Source organism: Pectinophora gossypiella, chromosome 26 (assembly GCF_024362695.1).
Source record: "Pectinophora gossypiella chromosome 26, ilPecGoss1.1, whole genome shotgun sequence".
Lineage (NCBI taxonomy): Eukaryota > Metazoa > Arthropoda > Insecta > Lepidoptera > Gelechiidae > Pectinophora > Pectinophora gossypiella.
Genome location: NC_065429.1, coordinates 5,645,634 through 5,667,280, shown reverse-complemented (window position 1 = coordinate 5,667,280; position 21,647 = coordinate 5,645,634). Strand labels below are relative to the sequence as shown.

At 40.8% G+C, this 21,647-nt stretch overlaps 5 protein-coding genes across 5 annotated transcripts in view; 2 read left to right on the top strand and 3 right to left on the bottom strand.

The window, feature by feature from the left end:
• The window catches only part of LOC126378552 (chorion class A protein L11-like), a 93,443-nt gene extending 78,854 nt beyond the window's left edge, over positions 1 to 14,589 (bottom strand). The window contains exon 1 of the mRNA XM_050026993.1: positions 14,516 to 14,589. Coding sequence (XP_049882950.1) covers positions 14,516 to 14,566 — 51 coding nt within the window. The 5' untranslated portion in view covers positions 14,567 to 14,589. The remainder of the gene's footprint in view (positions 1 to 14,515) is intronic.
• The window catches only part of LOC126378465 (glucose-6-phosphatase catalytic subunit 1), a 214,899-nt gene continuing 205,028 nt past the window's right edge, over positions 11,777 to 21,647 (bottom strand). Inside the window, exon 8 of the transcript XR_007568082.1 lies at positions 11,777 to 11,844. The gene's annotated coding sequence lies outside the window, so the exon portion shown is untranslated. The remainder of the gene's footprint in view (positions 11,845 to 21,647) is intronic.
• Positions 14,904 to 15,552, top strand: LOC126378311 (chorion class B protein L11-like). Its single transcript, XM_050026503.1, has 2 exons — positions 14,904 to 14,954; positions 15,079 to 15,552. The coding sequence occupies exons 1-2, from the start codon at positions 14,904 to 14,906 to the stop codon at positions 15,550 to 15,552; spliced, it is 525 nt and encodes a 174-aa protein (XP_049882460.1).
• LOC126378310 (chorion class A protein L11-like) lies at positions 17,811 to 18,410 on the bottom strand. The gene is made up of 2 exons (XM_050026502.1): positions 18,360 to 18,410; positions 17,811 to 18,119 (listed from the first exon to the last, which is right to left on the bottom strand). Exons 1-2 carry the CDS (start codon positions 18,408 to 18,410, stop codon positions 17,811 to 17,813), a joined length of 360 nt encoding a protein of 119 aa, XP_049882459.1.
• LOC126378309 (chorion class B protein M2410-like) lies at positions 18,755 to 19,575 on the top strand. Its single transcript, XM_050026501.1, has 2 exons — positions 18,755 to 18,851; positions 19,099 to 19,575. The coding sequence occupies exons 1-2, from the start codon at positions 18,801 to 18,803 to the stop codon at positions 19,573 to 19,575; spliced, it is 528 nt and encodes a 175-aa protein (XP_049882458.1). The 5' UTR covers positions 18,755 to 18,800.

Genomic DNA, 21,647 nt, shown 5'->3' with positions numbered 1-21,647 from the left:
CGACGGAGATGCCGGTGGGGGCGATGGGGGAGCTGGTCGAGACGGGAAAGCCGCCACCGTTGGCAGAGGCTACTCCTGAGGAGACGATGCCGCCCAGTCCCGCACCGCAGCCACCATAGCCAGCAGCGTTATTGACAGCTAAGTTAGCCGGGGCGGGGTAGCCGACGCACTGACCAGAGATGCTCTGTAACAATTCACATCAATGTAGCTGAGAGTGCTGACTGTAGTGACAACTATTTACGTGATTAAAGAGATTTTAAAGTGCTAGTTGGTTGGTTAAGTTCATCGTTACAACCTAAAAGTAATTGCGATCGTTTAAAAAACTGTCATATCTTCAGATTAGGTAAGCGGACCCTGTCAAAAAAGGGATAACGCTAGGAAGACGATGATGACTTGTTGTTAAAGCAGTTTCAATTATTGACAACTTAATAATGCTAATATTTTGTATTTTTTTTTTTGTACCAGAAACGAGGTTTATTATAAAGATGATATTCAAATGAAGAACTTACGTTGACAAAGAGCGCGGAAGCGCAGAGAACGAAGAAGAATTTGGCGGCCATTGCTGTGTGTGTTGCGAGGGTTGACTCGAGAATATGTCTGTGATTCCTTTGACTCGTGTTTTATAGGGAGCAATAACTTTATCATCAAGTATAATTATGAAACATAAGTTGAGTGACATAAGTGTTTAAAATACGTAATTTCTATTAGAAATTCGTTATGACATCGACTTATTCTTTCAATAATGTTGTTTCATAGTCATAATCTTATCGACTAGCAAGTGAAAGTTTGGAAATTAGGTAATTTGTAAAAATCGTGCTAATTGATAAGACTGTTTGAAAAACGTGATTTTCTTTGGAAAACTTTAACTTTACTTTTTTATAGAAGCAGTGGGTGCCTACTTAGTCATAAACTACCTATATACGTCCCACTGCTGGGCACAGGCCTCCTCTCAATCAACCGGAGTGGGTATGGAGCGTACTCCACCACGCAGCTCCAATGCGGGTTGGTGGAGGTGTTTTTACGGCTAATAGCCGGGACCAACGGCTTAACGTGCCCTCCGAAGCACGGAATCATCTTACTTTTTCGGACAATCAGGTGATTCAAGCCTGAAAAGTCCTTACCAAACAAAGGACAGTCTCACAAAGTACCTACTTAGTATGGAATCATAATTTATTGTTAAGTAAGTACCTATTTTGGACTATTGACACATTTTCCGTTCCTCACAAAGTATCGATTTGGTCGCTTATTAAATTCAATAGTCTAACGCATCCGGCTTCTACAGCGGTGGGGCAAGGCAAAGGGGAAATGCCTCAAAAGGCGCACGTCTGGATCCTTTTAGTGGCGCGCGGCCAATCTCCTGCGGCCTCTGCCTCCTGCCGGTCGTACCGGCTGTCCGGTCCATCGGCACCGGGAGGTTGAGGAGGAGAGAGTGGACTTGTACCAGCGCAACTACTTGTTCACTATAATACACTCACGCGCAGATGACTCCTGCATATTACGCCATGATGATGATGATGATGAAATTTCAAACTTGCTCCAATTTTTTTAGTTCTTTGGTCTGTACCTACATAACATAAGAATTACAAACAAATATACCTACATTCCACTGCTGAGCACAGGCCTCCCCTCAATCAACCGGAAGGAGGATTGAGCATACTCCACCACAGTGCTCCACTGCGGGAAGTGTTTTACGGCTAACAAAGCGGATTAACTTGAAAAGAAATCTTTCTGAATTCGGCTGCCTGTTGAATACAATCAAACAAACATGTCTACCTTCGACTTCTTATTGCTCTGCATCCAGGCTTGCCTGATCCAGGTTAGTTACATACATACATAAACTCACGCCTATTTCCCACCGGGGTAAGCAGAGACTATAGAATTCCATTTGCTTCGATCCAGACACACTTCTCTTGCTTCCTCCACATTCATCAATCGCTTCATACACTTCAATTTTCTAAGGACATCTCCGATTTGGTCAATGTAAGTCCTTCTCGGTCCAGCCCTACCATCAACTTTCGCTTTATATACCGCTTTTGCAATTCATTATCCTTCATCCGCTCTACGTGTCCAAACCAACCTAACATTCCCTACTCAATCTTAGTTACTTTAACGTCTTTTACACCACATCTCTGTCTTATCACACTGTTTCTCACTCTATCACTCAACTTCACACCGCAGATGCTACGCAAAGACCTCATTTCTACGGCATTAAACCTACTTTTAGTTACATAACTTCTACAATTGTCATTATGTATTTCAAGGACGTATGATTATAGTTTTTTTTATGGAGTGTTCTGAGCTGTCCCACTGCTCCCACCGCCATTGTCATTGCGCCGTCCTACGGTGGCTGCAGCGCGGGTCTGGGCGGTCTGGGCGCGGGATACGGCGCCGCTGGCCAAGGAAACGTGGCCGTTGCCGGTAACTTGGACGTGGCTGGTAACTCGCTGGACACGGGCGCGGTGCCAGTGCTCGGCGCTGTGTCGTACAGCGGCAGCGTGCCGGCTGCGGGCTCCGGCTCCGGGCTCATCTCGGGCACCTGCGGCTGCCGATACTATTTTTTTAAATCTCTGAATTATAAAAATACAATAACAACAATATTTCTCAACCACGTTTTATTTATTATTTGTAAGAATCACACAAAATATCATGTACTAGAAAGAGATTTGTTTATTGCTTGGCTAGTATTTTGTTTTAAACTTCAACAATGTAATAAATGGCTATCCAACAAACTTGTCTCTATCTCTGTTTTCTTATTAAGTTTATTAGTTATTCTAATTTTGTTATTAATTTTAAATATAGTGTCTAAGATTGAGAAGGGAATGTTAGGTTGGTTTGGACACGTAGAGCGGATGAAGGATAATACAATTGCAAAAGCGGTATATAAAGCGAAAGTTGATGGTAGGACTGGCACAGGAAGACCCTAGAAGGACTTACATTGACCAAATTGGAGATATCCTTAGAAAAGGTTCAGTACGATCTACTCTGAACCGGCGTGCGTGTATGAAGCGATTGATGAATGTGGAGGAAGCAAAAGAAGTGTGTCAGGATCGAAGCAAATGGAATTCCATAGTCTCTGCTTACGCCGGTGGGAAATAGGTTTGAGTGTATGTATGTATGTATTGCACGTTACATGTGAATATGCTGAAGATCTTTAATCTGAAAACTGTTTTTCAATATGTTGTTGGTCCCGGCTATTAGCCACCAACCCGCAGTGGAGCAGCGTGGTGGAGTATGGGGGAGAAGAGTGAGGGAGGCCTGAGCCCAGCAGTGGAGTGTGTTTTTTTTTTTGACTTATTGTAGATTTGCCGCAGATGGCATTAACTACTTGGCCGGACAAATGGGGAGCGCTGAAGGCTCTCACCCGGTACAACGTTTAAGACAACAGGCCTGAGGGTGCCCAGTTGGGCGCGAACCTCGGCTCAGGGCGTCGTCTGAGAGGAAAAATATTTGAAAGAATTAATCGACCCTAGTGGGTCGATAGCGATAAGCGCTGAATGAGGGAAATCGTCGACCACGCCGGCGGGGTCGATATCGGGGCTCTGAAGTGTTTGGTGTCGCGAGCTGATTGGCTGCCTCTATGGCGCAGTGGAGTGTACATAGGCTGTTTATGTTATGTAATTTGGACTGTAAAAGTTAATTTTGACTTGTTACAAGTAAGTGCAAATAACACAAAAACATTATTAAATAAAATAAACTTTATTCAAATAACACTAAAGAAAACATTGTCAACTAATTTAATTTACAACTAAGACTTAATATCCAGTACCGCATCCTCTCACGCGGTTGAGTCCGACTCCTCCGCATCCCGCGCCCAGGTTAGCGCCGTATCCCGAGCCCAGATTCGCTCCACCCAGGCCGAGGGAATTGCCGATTCCACTAGTAATACCCACATTGCCGTTACCACAACTGTAAGAGGTACCGGCGTTTCCTCCTGTAGGTAGTTTTCCGTCCACGGACACAGCTGCCAACACCGGCAGTTCACCATCGACCTTCAAAGGACCTTCGATGACGAAGTCAGACTTCACTGAGACTCCACTGGGAGCGATTGGTGAAGAGCTGGTTACGAAAAAGCCACCACCATTTGTTGAAGCGCTGTTGACCCCAGCGGCGATGTTCAAGCCGTTGCAACCTAAGCCGATTTGGTTGCCCAGGCCGATTTGGTTGTTTAAGCCAACTCCAGGGTAAATAGCGTTTCCCGGGCATTGACCGTATATGCTCTGTAAATAAACGATTTATTTAATTATGTAGAACAGGTTATTGTGAAAAGGATATTTTTATTGACTAGAACATTAATATAAATTAAACACAGCTCCTTGGTTCTGTTAAGAGTAGTTCTCCACTTCCTTGAAGTACTTTTCCTTTAAATACTTACATGGGCCAAGAGCGCTTGAGCACAGACAAACAAAATTGTTTTAGCGTTCATTTTTTAATCAATTTTATAATATATTATCTTATATATACTATAAACTGGTGAATTACAATTGAGAGTGATTTTAATAAATTAAACTTGACTATTTATACGTAAAAGTTACCACAAAATAATCAACCTAATCATATCATTATATTAGGAAAACTTACATAATTAATGCGTGTAATCATAAATTGTGAAACATAAATTCATAGATAATATTGTATTAACTATTATATACCTATTTTTATCATTACTTATATTACGTGATATGAATGCCTTTGGTTTTGGGAGTCATCTTCTCTGCCCTGCACTGGAGAAATCCTGTTCGGTGCGCCCTTTTCGCGAGGGTGCTTCGTTTTTTTCATATTTTTTGTTTGGAACATAACATACATAACATAAATAGCCTATATACGTCCCACTGCTGGGCACAGGTCTCCCCTCAATCAACCAGAGGGGGTATAGAGCATACTCTACCACGCTGCTCCACTGAGGGTTGGTGGAGGTGTTTTTACGGCTAATAGCCGGGATCAACGGCTTAACGTGCCCTCCGAAGCACGGAATCATCTTACTTTTTCGAACAATCAGGTGATTCAAGCCTGAAAAGTCCTTACCAAACAAAGGACAGTCTTAATTAAAACACATAATAACGGGTTCTTACCGCGTTTAAATGGGGATATGAGACTCCCGATATTTCGACACTGTTGCAAGTGCCATGATCACGGGATGACGCGGCACGCGGCGCGGCGCGCCGCGGGGTGAACGCGGTAAGAACCCGTTATTATGTGTTTTAATTATGACAATAACCGCGTAAACTTAAAACAATGTATAAAGGACAGTCTCACAAAGTGAAAAAAAATTGTTTGGAAAATGGATCTTATTTCTTATTATAATCTTTTATTTTGTTCATGGTTATCCCTTCATAAAACCACCCCACTTTCTTCTTTCTTTCAAAAGTGGTGTGACAGGATCGTAATGAGCATTCTCTGTCTAACCACACCCCGGGCACTTCATACAAACAACCTCGTTTTACACAGACACTACACATTGACGTTATCGTACACGCGCATCTGTGTGTGTGACGTCTGACGCCATACGATTCAAGTCTAAACTATGTTCGAGGGGGGTGAGGTACACCTAGTTCAGACGCTGGTGGGGAGCGGAGAGTTGCCGTTCTGCATAGTATTATTCCTTAGCCTTGTGTACGTATGTATCCCTTCAAGAGTTAACGATGTTGTCATCCGAAATTCCTGGATCAGTTTTATGCAACTGTTCGATAACTAATATCATGTTCTTATACGTGACATGTAACTCATACCCAACTGACTGCATTCCAAAAACCGATAAAATTAATATATAAATTCAATATCAATAAGGTTAATGGGGCTTTACAATCAATCGATTTTGAATACCTGAATAAAAATACCAAAGTTGAATCATAATTATGACTAAGTTTATTCTCTGGACACTTAGCGTTCTAAGTTTAATTTTTCAGGTAAGTTGGAGACGAAACTCATTCTCATAATATTCATAAGCATACTAGACCAGTTGCTTATCAGTTGCTACTGCAATTAAGGCTTCTCTATGCTTACCATCAAGCATAGTCGAGTCAACATACTTGGCCATTATTATAAAAAAAGACTAAGGATAGCGTCAAAATGGCGGGACCAAGGTTAATGTTGAAATTCCATATATTAAATTAGTACTCATTTAGTACTATTTGATACCTAAACTAAAAAATCTAATACTTTTCTCATTCAAATTCAAATTCAAAAATATCTTTATTCAGTAGGTAACATAGTTACACTTTGAATCGTCAATTTTACATAACGAACGTCTCATCCGCCTAAAACTACTGCAGCTTCTCACAACCTGTATAGCCGGGGAAAAGAAGCTGCAAGAAAAACCTCGGCACAGGGCCCTAGACGTTCTTTAAAAAAAAATAAAAAAAAATAAACATAAAATATTGATATACAATTGAGTAATTTAGCTGCCTAATATCAGTTCTCAGACAGTTAATCCCATGCATTCATATCTTCTAAATAATCACTAACTTTATAATAACCTTTTTTGTAAAGTTTTTGTTTAACTACTGTCTTAAAGCAGTTGAAAGGCAAATTCTGAATGTCAATGGGAATCTTATTGTAAAAACGTATACATTGCCCCTTAAAAGATTTAGTAATCTTATGTAATCGACTGACTTGTAAAGCAAGTTTATTTTTATTCCGGGTATTAACAATGTGCCGATCGCTATTTTTTGCAAATAATCCTATAATAATCAAAAGATATACACGTTAAACTGTGTTCCCGCCATCTTGAAACTGCGAACCAGAGCTAGATAAATTCTACATACTTACATATTTAATACCTATCCAGTACCTTCTAAAACTATCATCAGATTTTAATTACATTAGGAAATATCAGAGATATTAACATGAACTGGTAATTCCGCGATTTTAACGCTAAAAGTAAATGAATCCAAGATGATCGATTATTATTGACTAATATTTTGTATTTTTTTTCATTGATTTACAGACAATCTCCAGTCTAAGTTTGGGTGGGATTGGCGGATTAGGCGGCATCGGTGGGATCGGCGGGTTTGGTGGGATCGGCGGGATCGGTGGGATCGGTGGGATCGGAGGGATTGGTGGGATTGGTGGTATTGGCGGCATCGGGGGCATTGGTGGTTTAGGAAGTATCGGCGGTTTCGGCGGGATTGGTGGGATTGGTGGTATCGGTGGTATCGGTGGTTTGGGCAAGAACAGACTGTTTAAATAAATAAGATTGAAACGTTATCTTTGTATTTTTCTTCCATATTAATTTCCCACAGCTTACTACTGGAAAATAAGTAAATATAAACCCACAAAGAGAAAACTTAAATCGAAAAATTCTGATTCGGACGGAACATGAACCCGCAGCTCTTGTCAAACCGGGATGAGCGTGTCTATGAGAAATTCTTCGATCTATAAAATGGTCTAGTAATAGTTAACTAGCTCGCTCCCTAAGCATGGGTCAGTGCTTTAAAAACAAAAAACTCTTTAAATACAATGCTTCATTTTCATAATAAGTAATCCTTCTGTTACTTACCTTAAAATATAAAATAAAAATGATGTACTTATTCTTATTTATACAAACACCAATAAAACACTTAAGTAATTCTAAACACACAATACTTATAGATGGTGTTAGCATCCCCATCAAAATTATATTTTATATTTAAGTATGGCAATACTTGCCTTTCTTCTTCTTCTACAATCTGCGTAATAACGTGTATCGTGGGTTAAACTTTATAATATAAAATTAATAAAAAGTGTCGTTAATAACATTTACCAGCTGTATTATTCTACCGAGAAGAGCATCACCAGCACCTAGATGCCCACATTGGTCTTCGAGGTGGATATGAACAAGCCTGTGGGGTTCAATGAGCCTTTTTAAATGATCCTTATAGCGATTCATCTAAAAAGCAGTCAAGGCGCTTCTAACGACACCTCATTTGTTAAATTCTGACATGTGGTTTAGAAGTTTAGTTGGAACAGACTTGCATACACACATACATACATACATAAACACATAACCCTCATTTTGTGTTTCGGCGAAGTCGGGTAAAAATAAAATTACCCTTACTTACCTGGATCAAGCAAGCCTAGATGCAACAAGAAGGCGATTCATGTTTGATTGCATTCAACGGAGAGATTGATTTAAAATGGGTTCCAGAAGTCGAGTTAATATATATATATATATTTTTTACTAAGACAAGTTCCAAAACGTTATCATAGTTAAAATCGACTCAGTTATTCTTTTCACACTATTTTAATAATTTATCAGTTAAACAAAAGCAATGGCATTAAATATAATTTATATTTTTTTTTAGTAGGTATTCGCCCAGTTTCCGAAAAAAATACATCTACAATACCTAATCTACAATAAGTCACATCAAAAAAGAGTTTACTACTCCAACTTATCATTTAGCAACTAATAACTTAAGGAGCTCGGTGGCGCAGCGGTAAACGCGCTCGTTCTGCGATTGTTGAAGTTAAGCAACTTTCGCAAAGGCCGGTCATAGGATGGGTGACCACAAAAAAAAGTTTACATCTCGAGGTCGCCGTGCTTGGGAAGGCACGTTAAGCCGTTGGTCCCGGCTGCATTAGCAATCGTTAATAACCATCAATCCGCACTGGGCCCGCGTGATGGTTTAAGGCCCGATCTCCCTATCCATCCATAGGGAAGGCCCGTGCCCCAGCAGTGGGGACGTTAAAGGGCTGATGATGATGAACCTAATAACTTAATTTTTTTATGGACACTGGGTATACACAACACACACACACACACACATACGCACGATAGACACACCGTCTGTTGGGCAGACGCGACGAATGTATCAAAAGATCACAGAAGGGAAGCTACAATAAAATAGAGAAAAAAAGAAAGAAGCAAGAAAAAATATTTATTCGGCATACAAGAAACATACTACATACATACATAGAGGAAGGGGAAGACCAAGAAAAGCTTACATGGAACAGATTAAAGAGAAGGCGAACGTCGTGTCTTATAAGGAAGTGAAGAATTTGATAGACAAGAATGGAGAATGCTACACAGACAAGAGCGTGGCTCTTAAATTAATGATGTTACCGGGTATGTACGTTTTGGGTTTCAATCCGGTTTTTACCCATACTTCTAACCTTAATTGCTAAACGTGTTAAAAAACCGATGTTGTCGTAACCAGCACCAATGGACTGTGTGTGTGTATGATTCTTACATATACATACATAGCATCACATTTAACACACACTCACATCACATCACATCACATCACACACACACACACATCATCACATTTTTTTAGCTTTTTTTATTTATTTTTATTTTTTAAGTACATTTATATTATTTTATCATTTTTTAAGTGTATTTGTTTTGTATTGTATTGAAAGGGGTACGCAGAGGTGTATACAGCGAAGTCCGTTATTATTATTTATTATTACAAAATATTTAATTGTATTATCATAAAAGTATTACCAAAGCAACATTGGACAATAACGCGATGTCTTAACAGAAAATTTTAAATAATTACGTATTCATAACGCTTTTATCACTAAACACAATTTTCACATATAAGTAAATTACAAAATTTGATTATTTCAGCTTTGTAATAGCGATAAAGTTGTTACTGCCTATAAAACACGAGTCGAAGGAATCACAGACATATTCTCGAGTCAACCCTCGCAACACACACAGCAATGGCCGCCAAATTCTTCTTCGTTCTCTGCGCTTCTGCGCTCTTTGTCAACGTAAGTTCTTCATTTGAATATCATCTTTATAATAAACCTCGTTTCTGGTACAGAAAACCGAAATGTTAACATTATTAACCTGTTAATAATTGAAACTGCTTCAACAACAAGTCATCACCATCTTCCTATCGTTATCCCTTTTTCACAGGGTCCGCTTACCTAACCTATGACAGATTTTTTTAAACGATCCCTATTGTTGAAGTTGAAGCAACCACCTAACCAACCAACTAGTACGTAAAATCTCTTTAATCACGTAAATAGTTGTCACTACAGTCAGCACTCTCAGCTACATTGATGTGAATTGTTACAGAGCATCTCTGGTCAGTGCGTCGGCTACCCCGCCCCGGCTAACTTAGCTGTCAATAACGCTGCTGGCTATGGTGGCTGCGGCGCGGGACTGGGCGGCATCGTCTCGTCAGGAGTAGCCTCTGCCAACGGTGGCGGCTTTCCCGTCTCGACCAGCTCCCCGATCGCCCCCACCGGCATCTCCGTCGTGTCCAACAACAACATCGAAGGCGTCCTCAGCGTCAACGGCGAGCTGCCAGTCCTGGCGGCTGTAGGTGTGGAGGGACAACTGCCGACCGCTGGCTCAGCGGGCACCACGTACAGCTGCGGTGACAACAACGTCGGCATCTCGGGCCAGAGTCTCTCTGCTGCTGGGGTTACCCCCTCCAACTCCATTGGTGCTGGTTACGGCAACATCGGCTTAACCAACGCTGGTGGCCTCGGGTTGGGTGGCTCTTCTTGCGGCTGTGGCTCCATCTACTAAGTCAGGAGCGGTCGTCTTAGATTCTTTATAAATAAATTTAATAATATCAAAAATAAGATAATTTTATTTCTATTTATTCAGCTTCATTCGTAGCCTGACACAACAAAAACACTTTACAATCCCCGCACGATTATTCCAACTTAACGTGACCACAGGGTTAAGGCGTGCCCTCATCTGCACGACAAATGGTTCAATAATTCAATTATACTCGCAATCTATCTAGTCTGTAGGTTGTCGAAGTAATAAATGTTTCTTTCTTTCTTTCTTTGTCTGCTGCAATTCATCAATTTTGCTATTTCATATTAAATTTGTTGACATGGCGCACTTACAAATACTTACTTACTCATATGCGCAAATGTCAAATTGCAATATTGCTTTATAGATGAATTACAACAATATGGCCCTCAGGACGCTTCTCTCTATCATGCCTTCTTAGGAAATGCAATGATCTTGGGAACCTGGGTATCTTCAGACACGTATCTAAACTTTTTACAGGCTGCCCCGCCCTCCATCTGTCCGATCAAAAAGCTATTAGAGGTAAATTTAATGTGCTTGTTTTTGTGACGTTTGCAAAGCGTGTGACTGCGTACATCATAAAGCTGTCCTACTTGAAGAAAATTATTATGAAAACTTTAGATAAGCCCTTTAAAATAATACTTACTTACAATCAAAATAGAACTTAGAATGTTAAAATTAGTCAAATTTGATGGCATTAACTACTTGGCCGGACAAATGGGGAGTGCTGAGGGCTCTCACCCGGTACAAAATTTAAGACAACAGGCCTGAGGGTGCCCAGTTGGGCGCGAACCTCGGCTCAGGGCGTCGTCTGAGAAGAAGAATATTGGAAAAAATATTCTGCCTCCCTAGTGGGTCGATATCGATAAGCGCTGAATGAGGGAAATCGTCGACCACGCTGGCGGAGTCTGAAGTGTTTGGTGTCTCGAGCTGATTGGCCGCGTCTATGGCTAGAGTAATCGGGTCGTCTAGATCGTATATTCCGTCCTTCGGACGCCGATACTTTTCAGTGCCGTTCCAAGCGGGATGTATTCGGAAGCCGCAACTACCAGGGGATAACTTGTAGTCTGCAAGTCTACTTGGAGGTTAAAAAGGCCACATTGAAGCAATTCGTCAATATTCCTATTTTATATGAGTAACTGTTTGAGGAGCTCGGTGGCGCAGCGGTAAACGCGCTGGTCTGCGATTGTTGAAGTTAAGCAACTTTCGCAAAGGCCGGTCATAGGATGGGTGACCACAAAAAAAAGTTTTCATCTCGAGCTCCTCCGTGCTTCGGAAGGAACGTTAAGCCGCTGGTCCCGGCTGCATTAGCAGTCGTTAATAACCACCAATCCGCACTGGGCCCGCGTGGTGGTTTAAGGCCCGATCTCCCTATCCATCCATAGGGAAGGCCCGTGCCCCAGCAGTGGGGACGTTAATGGGCTGGTGATGATGATGATGATGAGTACTTAACTGTCAAATTACAAGATGGCTTTTTACATGAATTGATTTAATGTGGCCGTTTGAGACCATCGATTTCATTATATCAATATGGATATGCTTATGCACATCAATAAATGTATGTGCCGTCGACTTCTGTAGTGACGATAAGGTTATCAAATCTTATATTACTTAAGGGTTAGTATTGAGCTGCTAAAGCTAACCGATGGCCGATGGGGCGGAAAGGTTCTAGAATGGCGACCACGTGTCGGACGACGCTCAGTGGGTAGGCCCGCTACAAGGTGGACCGACGATCTGGTGAAGGTCGCGGGAAGCCGCTGGATGCGGGCAGCGCAGGACTGATCGTCGTGGAGATCCTTGGGGGAGGCCTATGCCCAGCAGTGGGCGTCGTACGGCTAATGAAAGCTCAAGTATGTGGTTGTTGTAAAGTAGCATGGAAAAAAGTCTCGCGAAATAATAAAGATAACTGTTGAACAAAAAGAAAACAGGTTATTTACCAATCAATCAATCAACAATATTTTTTTATTGCACAAAGACATTTATTTATTTATTTTATCAGTAAAGGACAAGTACAAACGAATTAAATTATCACAATAAGCGGCCTTATTGCTAAACAGACATTTAAGCCAGGCAACATTAGGGCAACCTTACTTATTAAAAATGAAGCAGCTGGAAACTTTTTAGTATATACGCATCCACAGCTACAAGTGCCCGAGATGGTGACTAGCTGGAGCCATGATAGTACTGCCATAAGACACAGAGACGAGCACTGGCACCGACCCTGGCAACAGCGTGTTACCAGCCACGTTCCGTCTTATCTGTAGTGTGGATAAGGTTATCAAACCTTATATTACTTAAAGGTTGTTTTTTAACGTGACTTATTGTTGATTTGCCGCAGATGGTATTAAGTACTTGGCCGGACAAATAGGGAGCGCTGAAGGCTCTCACCCGGTACAACGTTTAAGACAACAGGCCTGAGGGTGCCCAGTTAGGCGCGAACCTCGGCTCAGGGCGTCGTCTGACAGGAAAAATATTTGAAAGAATTAATCGACACTAGTGGGTCGATAGCGATAAGCGCTGATTGAGGGAAATCGTCGACCACGCCGGCGGGGTCGGTATTGGGATTCTGAAGAGTTTGTTATCACGAGCTGATTGGCCGCCTCTATGGCTAGAGTAATCGGGTCGTCGAGATCGTATATTACGTCCTTTACTTAAGGGTTATTATTCCGCCGCTTAAGTGTGTTTCTGTGTGTGTGTGTGTGTGTATGTGTGTGTGTGTTGTATTGTTCGTGTATGCTGCTAAGTAGCGTGGTAGAGACCCCTGTATACATATCACGGCTGATGAAAGAAGTCTACCATTTGTCCAAAGGATTAGTCCGAAGTATTTGAAAAAAAAAGTAATAATATTGATGTTAGGTAATTTATTATTTCAAAAATCTGAAACTTCTTAGTATCCGCATCCGCAGCCACAGGAGCCCGAGATGGTGACGGAGCCCGCAGCCGGGATAGAACCGCCATACGACACAGAGCCGAGCACTGGTACAGCACCCGTGACCAGCGTGTTACCAGCCACGTCCAAGTTACCAGCAACGGCCACGTTTCCTTCGCCCACGGCGCCGTATCCTGCACCGTATCCAGCGCCCAGTCCTGCACCGTATCCCGCGCCCAGACCGCCCAGACCCGCGCCGCAGCCGCCGTAGGAAATGGCGGCGGGAGCGACGGCAATACCGCCACAACCACACTGGCTCATCACATTCTGTTGAAGCAAAGTATAAAGATTATATAACATGCTGACTTATAATTTTATAGTGTAGGACAAACTTGCCTAAAAAATCCACATATTAGAAAAAAACAGGCATGCATTGGTAAAATTTTATCTCTATCATATGCCAGATGAGTCGTGAGTGTTATGTCAGATGACAGATATATTTATACAAAATCATGCCCTTCCTCCCTATTAAAATGGGTAGAGTTACAGGGGGTTAAAAAGGCAAAAAAAAGAAGGCCTACAGTGCCCTACGAATTCAATATAATAACGCATTCAGGCGGTTGTTGCGGCTGCCGCGTTTCTGCAGTGCATCGGCAATGTTTGCGCTAGCGGATATCGACAGCTTTGAAGCTATTGTACTCAAGAAGTCAGCATCATTGATGCGCAGACTGCGCGACAGCAGCAACAGCGTCCTGAGGGCGGTAGCCGACAGTGGGGATTGTCCACTGATCGGCTGTTTGATTAATAAAACCTTATCGATATTTAAGATAATTTACTAACATAGTTCTTAAGTTTGTTACTAACCAAATGGATCTAGTTGTTCGCTAATAAAATATTTTTTTTTTATTTATTAAAAAAAATCATCTAAAAAAGCAACATTGCAATTTGACATTTACGCATGTAAAAGTAAGTGAGCAATGCAAACAAATGTCAAATAGCAATATTGCTTTCTTAAATGAATTGCTTCTATGTGGCCATTTTAACCCCCCTGGTCATTAGAAGACATTTGGTTTTGTAGTCCGAGGTTGGATGTGATGAACCAAATAGAGACAGATCGTGCTCAAGTTAAAAAAATATTTAAATACAATACTTCAAGGGTTAACTCTTACCTGGATCAGGCAAGCCTGGATGCAGAGCAACAAGAAGGCGAAGGTAGACATGTTTGTTTGATTGTATTCAACGGAAAGCTGATTCCAGAATGATGTTTTCAAATTATTGTAGACATTTTATACTAATCCATTTGTCTAGAAGTTTCGTCATCAAACAAAACGCTTACTAACCCACTTGCAAAATTATGTTTGATAATACGTTTTCATATATCGTTTCATAATAATAAGCTGATTGTAACCTAGGTACCTTACAAAAGCACGTAGAAAGTTTAAAAAAATGTTATGTGTTAATTTTAGCATTTTTGCAATAGTCAACTAATTATGTATAAAAGGGCAGGTGAAAGCGCATGAAATCATTCTCGAGTCAACAGTTGCTGAATACATTGCAATGGCCGCCAAATTCTTCCTTGTTCTCTGCGCTTCTGCGCTCTTCGTTCAGGTGAGTTCATAAAGGGATTTGACAGAAAATAATTTACCACATATCTGTTGACCATTTTCCAAAAAAATCTCTCTTTCATAATAATTAAACTTAACTTATATGATGATGATGTTTTTGCTTACAGAGCGCTGTCAGCCAGTGCGGCTGTGGTGGATACTCCGCACCCTCCATCGGGCTCGCCTCCTCTGGTCTCGGGTACGGCGGCTGCGGTGCAGGACTGAACAACGCTGGTTTGGGTAACATTATCTCAGCCAGCGCTGCTTCTGCTAACGGCGGTGGCCTTCCTGTCACTACCAGCTCTTCTATCGCTCCCAGCACCATCTCTGTGGTGTCCAACAACAACATCGAAGGTGCTCTCGCCGTCAACGGCCAGCTGCCAGTCCTCGCTGCTGTGGCTCTAGACGCACAACTGCCGACCTGTGGCTCAGCGGGCACCTCCTACAGCTGCGGTGACAACAACGTCGGCATCTCGAGCCAGAGTCTCTCCGCTGCTGGTATCAGCGCCTCCAACTCTGCTGGTGCTGGTTACGGCAACATTGGCTTGGCTAACGCTGGTGGCCTCAGGTTGGGTGGATCATGCGGCTGTGGAATTTACTAAGTTAAGAGCGGTCGTCATGTAATTTGTATAAATAAATTTGATGATTGATAAAACACAATACTTTGATTTCTATTTATGAAAAATAAGCCCACGTAACTTGTACCTTCTTACGAACATACATCGTACATACACACGTAATCCTTATTAGGGTGTGGCCTTTCCTAGTACGTAAGATACTATCTCTCTTCTTATTTATCATTGCTTAGTAGAAGACCGAGAAGGTCTTACGATGACCAAATTGGAGATGTCCTTAGAAAAGGATTAATACGATTTACTCTGAACCGGCGTGCGTGTATGAAGCGATTGATGAATGTGGAGGAAGCAAGAGAAGTGTGTCAGAATCGAGGCAAATGGAATTCTATAGTCTCTGCTTACCCTGGTGGGAAATAGGCGTGAGTTTATGTATGTATGTATGTTGTAAAAGTTTTGATGATCAAACAGAAGACTATTATAATTTGCATCGGCAGACAACAATTCTCAGATTAGAAATTCCACTTGATATCAACTCAGAATCATGCAATGGTATGAATCACCCTTGTCAGTATTCAGTACGATGTCACTAACATCCTGTAGATAGGCTTCTTCTTGCAAAATAGGATAATGAAACATAGCGGGATAAAATCTTCTTTTATATCTGTGGGGTTAAAAAGGCCGCATCGAAGCAATTCATCTAGAAAAGCAATATCGCTATTTGACATTTGTTTGCATTGTGCACTTAATTTTATAGGCGCAAATTGCAATGTTGCTTTTTTAGTTGTGGCCTTTTTAACCCCCTGGTCATGATCAATTTTTTAATCAAATGTATAACTTTAATAAAATTATTTTATTTTATTTTTATTTTTATAACAGAAACATTTGATGTGTAATCAATGAAGTTACACACAGAGATTATGATATTCAATCAATCAATCAATCAATAATACTTTATTGCACAACGACATATACAAAGGACATAAACATACGAATAAAAACATAAGTACAATAGGCGGCCTTATTGCTAAATAGCAATTTCTGCCAGGCAACCTTAGGGTGAAAGAAGTTAATGCATAATATTGCTATTTGACATTTTGTTGTCATTTTGTACAGTTACTTTTATATCCGCAAAAGTCAAATTGCTATGTTACTTTTTACATGAATTGTTTCAATGTGGCAATTTTAACTCCCCTTATAAATATTGTGCTATACTTGAATACTTGACGCTGTATTTACATAGTGCGCTATCGCATCGGGTTTGACTGTTCTCAGACGACGCGTTGATAGATAGATAAAATCTTTATTTAGGTTTAAGACGTTCCACTAACCGAGCCGAGGTTTGTGCTCAACTGGGCACCCTTATGCCCGTTGTCTTAAATTTTGTACGGTCACGAGCATTAATATGTATGTATACACTTTGGTACCAGTAACTTTTTGACAAATTGAACTTTAAGTCTCACTAAATGTCAAATATGTTAGTGCGACAGAGTCCTAAAGTGGGTATACTATATTGCTCATACTGTACCGGGTGAGAGCACTCAGCTCTCCCCATTTGTTTGGCCAAGTACCTATTTCCATCTGCTTGCAAGTTTTTTAAATAAATAAATAATTATGTTATACACAGAAAAGAAAAAAGAGAGGAAGAGGAAGACCAAGAAGAGTTTACATGGAACAAATCAAAGAGAAGGCGAACGTCGTGTCTTATAAGGAAGTGAAGGAATTGGCTTTTGATAGACGAGGATGGAGAATGCTACACCGACAAGAGTGTGGCTCTTAAATTAGTGATGATGACAGACAAGCTTTACAATACGGTAGATAAATATTTTTCTCATAATAGTAATAGACAATAAATAGTAATAGGTTCGCCCCCTTTTACTTGGAAGTTGAACATAGCTGGCGAAAATCGCTAACGAGAAGTTGAAGAGATGTCAAATAGCAATATTGCTTTTTTAGATGAATCATTTCGATGTGGCCTTTTAACCCTTTTAATAGCGAAAACAAGTTTATTTCTACTTTACAAACTAATTAGGACTAAAACGTTTCAAATTAATGGAGCGAAATTCACGGATTCTCGGCGAAATTCATTTTCTATATATTTGTTAAAAAAAAAAAACAAATAGCATTATTGCAACATTGGTGTCCTGCATACACATTAGGTTTGCCAAAGGAGATCTATGCTCAAATGATTAGTGACAACTATTGAACAAAATAAAAAAGGTCATAATGTTGCTAGATTGAAGTATTTATTAAAAATTAAAAACTTCTTAGTTGTTTATGTTTATGTCTTAGTATCCGCATCCGCAGCCGCAGGAGCCCGAGATGGTGACGGAGCCCGCAGCCGGGATAGAACCGCCATAAGACACAGAGCCGAGCACTGGCACCGCGCCCGTGACCAGCGTGTTACCAGCCACGTCCAAGTTACCGGCAACGGCCACGTTTCCTTCGCCAGCAGCACCATATCCCGCACCGTATCCCGCGCCCAGACCCGCGCCGTATCCCGCGCCCAGACCGCCCAGACCCGCGCCGCAGCCGCCGTAGGAAATGGCAGCAGGAGCGGCGGCAATACCGCCACAACCACACTGGCTCATTACATTCTGTTAACAAAATTCATAGTTAAGATACTATTAGAGGTTATAACTTTTTTGTGATAGATGTAAAAATCTGTTAATAATTGTTTATTGATTAATATTAAATAGAACTTGAAAAAGTCCAGGCGAACGGTTATATTAATTAATTAAATGTGAAAGATACGAGAATCGACGGGGTTGAAAAGGCATATTAATAATACTCAAATAACAAAATACAAAATTATTAATATATTATAAGTAATATACCTGGATCAGGCAAGCCTGGATGCAGAGCAACAAGAAGGCGAAGGTAGACATGTTTGTTTGATTGTATTCAACGGAAAGATGATTCCAGAATAAGTTTTTCAGTTCGTTGTTGACATTTTATACAGGCTCGTTTCCGTCATTCGTCCAGATATTTCATAATTATGCAAAACGTGAAGATATGGTTATTTACTAACCTACATAACAATATTGATTAATACGTATTTCAAAATGAAGCGTTATCAATGGTTACATAAGACGATCTAATGAAACATATTCAGAATTTTTCAAAATACAATATGATCACGTACGGATTCACAATTAACTTCTATGTTAAATTTTCTATTTGCAAAATGTCCATTGGATAATGGGGCGTTGAGTATAAAAGCACAAGTGGAAACTTAGGAAATCATTCTCGAGTCAACAGTCGCTGAATACATTGCAATGGCCGCCAAATTCTTCCTTGTTCTCTGCGCTTCTGCGCTCTTCGTCCAGGTGAGGTTCAAACAGATTTACAGGCATATTCAACGCTTTAAAATAAATAAAAAATAACAAAACACAATCATCAGATACCCTTTGACTATTTGCTAGATATCTTCCCTTTTAAATATTTGATTTTGCTGCCGAACCTGTCAAATCTTCAGGTTAGGAAAGCTGATCCTGTGAAAAACAGGATAATGCTAGCAGGATAATGATTAGCAAGACCAACTTTGCTAATCGATGATGATGCTTTTGATTACAGAGCGCTGTCAGCCAGTGCGGCTGTGGTGGATACTCCGGCCCCTCCATCGGGCTCGCCTCCTCTGGTCTCGGGTACGGCGGCTGCGGTGCAGGACTTAACAACGCTGGTTTGGGAAACATCATCTCAGCCAGCGCCGCTTCTGCTAACGGCGGTGGCCTTCCTGTCACTACCAGCTCCTCTATCGCTCCCAGCACCATCTCTGTTGTGTCCAACAACAACATCGAAGGTGCTCTCGCCATCAACGGCCAGCTGCCAGTCCTCGCGGCTGTGGCTCTAGACGCACAACTGCCGACCTGTGGCTCAGCGGGCACCTCTTACAGCTGCGGTGACAGCAACGTCGGCATCTCAAGCCAGAGTCTCTCCGCTGCTGGTATCAGCGCCTCCAACTCTGCTGGTGCTGGTTACGGCAATATTGGCTTGGCCAACGCTGGTGGCCTCAGATTGGGTGGATCATGCGGCTGTAGCTCCATCTACTAAAATAACAGTTGTCTTAGAATCTTTATAAATAAATTTGATAATTGGTAAAATATCATACATACTTTTATTTATATTCATTGCTCCGTGCGTGATATAACAAGAATAATTAAAACACATCATAACAAGAATAATCAAAAGTGGCTGCAAATAGTTTCTTGATTATTTGTGGTTCTGCCCACCCCTTCGGGGAATACGACCGTGAGTTTAAGTATGTATGTATGCATTCTTTTGTGATGTATGTGCTTAAGTAGGTACTAGTTACGTGGGTTTAATTTTATGATATTCTTGTTATACTTTGTTTCAAGTTTACGCGGTTATTATCATAATTAAAACACATAATAACGGGTTCTTACCGCGTTTAAAGTAAGGATATGATACTCCCGACCCTACTTTAAACGCGGTAAGAACCCGTTATTATGTGTTTTAATTATGATAATAACCGCGTAAACTTGAAACAAAGTATAACAAGAATATCATAAAATTAAACCCACGTAACTAGTACCTACTTAAGCACATACATCACAAAAGAATGCATACATACATACTTAAACTCACGGTCGTATTCCCCGAAGGGGTGGGCAGAACCACAAATAATCAAGAAACTATTTGCAGCCACTTTTGATACATAGTCCTAAAGTGGATAATGATAAACCGTATGATGATAGGGGATCAGCCTATCGCTCTTACAGGATGATCCATCATGTTCGACAGGACGCTGTCGCTTTGTCGCCTTTTACGACATGCACGGGAAGACAGGCAGCTGAACGCATTCTATGTTTTTTCTTTACTCCCAGTCCAGCAGAGGAGTTCACACAAAAGAATTGACAAGTAAAAAATTCTAAAATTTCAAATTGATTAAATCAAAAGCAATGATTTACTCTATTTTAAATATTTTAATACATAGAAGAAGTCTTAAGATACTTAGGTGCTGCTGTGGTAAGGTGCTCGGCAATTGTATTGAATATTATTATATTTTTAAAAAGCTATTCAACACCTCATAGCATATCACGACAACCGACAACCGACCGAAAAAGGCGCATAAACGTTGTTTCAAAAAGAAGTAATCAAAAGTAAAACAAAAGAACTTAACTGCCAGTATCACATTTTCAAATAATGTACCTAGTTGGGATGGTTCAGACCATGATTCTGAGTTGATATCAAGTGGAATTTCCTGTCGGAAAATTTATGAAAATTTTTGTGTTCTTTAACTTATTTTCTGTTCCATGCGACGGAAAATTCCACTTGATATCAACTCGGAATCATGGTCTGACCCATCCCCTTCGTTACGTCACTGACACCCTATATATCCTAACCGGGTTTCGAACCGGGACCTCCGGATCGAGAGCCCAACGCTGAATCACTGGACCATGGAGAACAATGATTTATACTGACAGAGACATCTTACGTGATTTCAAGGAATTAGAGCATACAGATAGAGCATTGTATGATTGAATAATCGACTGTTATCTGTAACATTATGGTAATACATTTATTTCAAAACTTCTCTTACAAATTGATAGATGGCGCTAAGAGCATTAACATACCCACAATCACGCCTGGAATCCCTAATAGACTGGGCAGAGTTACAAGTAATCCATTAGTTTCAACGTCATATGTTCTATTTTTCACGTGTCGGACGACGCTCAGTGGGTAGGCCCGCTGCAAGGTGGACCGACGATCTGGTGAAGGTCGCGGGAAGCCGCTGGATGCGGGCAGCGCAGGACCGATCGTCGTGGAGATCCTTGGGGGAGGCCTATGCCCAGCAGTGGGCGTCATACGGCTGATGATGATGATGATGTTCTATTTTTGAATTATTCTTTTAAAAAGTTTACATTTAATCAATCAATTTATTTATTTATTTATTTATATTGATTGATTGAAAGTTTACATTTAATCAATCAATCAATCAATAATACTTTATTGCACAACAACATATAAATACAAAGGACATAAACATACGAATAAAACATAAGCACAATAGGCGGCCTATTTAACATTTTTATTACTTTTATTAGTCGATATGCTAATGCTAGGCGGAATGATGTAATTAGTAAACCTGTAATTTTCTTTCT

Coding starts and splice junctions, on each gene's coding strand:
- LOC126378311 (XM_050026503.1), top strand. CDS start 14,904: ATGGCCGCCAAATTCTTCCTTGTTCTCTGCGCTTCTGCGCTCTTCGTT. Junction 14,955..15,078: donor CTTCTGCGCTCTTCGTTCAG/GTGAGTTCATAA, acceptor TTTTGCTTACAG/AGCGCTGTCAGCCAGTGCGG.
- LOC126378310 (XM_050026502.1), bottom strand. CDS start 18,410: ATGTCTACCTTCGCCTTCTTGTTGCTCTGCATCCAGGCTTGCCTGATC. Junction 18,120..18,359: donor TCCAGGCTTGCCTGATCCAG/GTATATTACTTA, acceptor TTTTGTTAACAG/AATGTAATGAGCCAGTGTGG.
- LOC126378309 (XM_050026501.1), top strand. CDS start 18,801: ATGGCCGCCAAATTCTTCCTTGTTCTCTGCGCTTCTGCGCTCTTCGTC. Junction 18,852..19,098: donor CTTCTGCGCTCTTCGTCCAG/GTGAGGTTCAAA, acceptor TTTTGATTACAG/AGCGCTGTCAGCCAGTGCGG.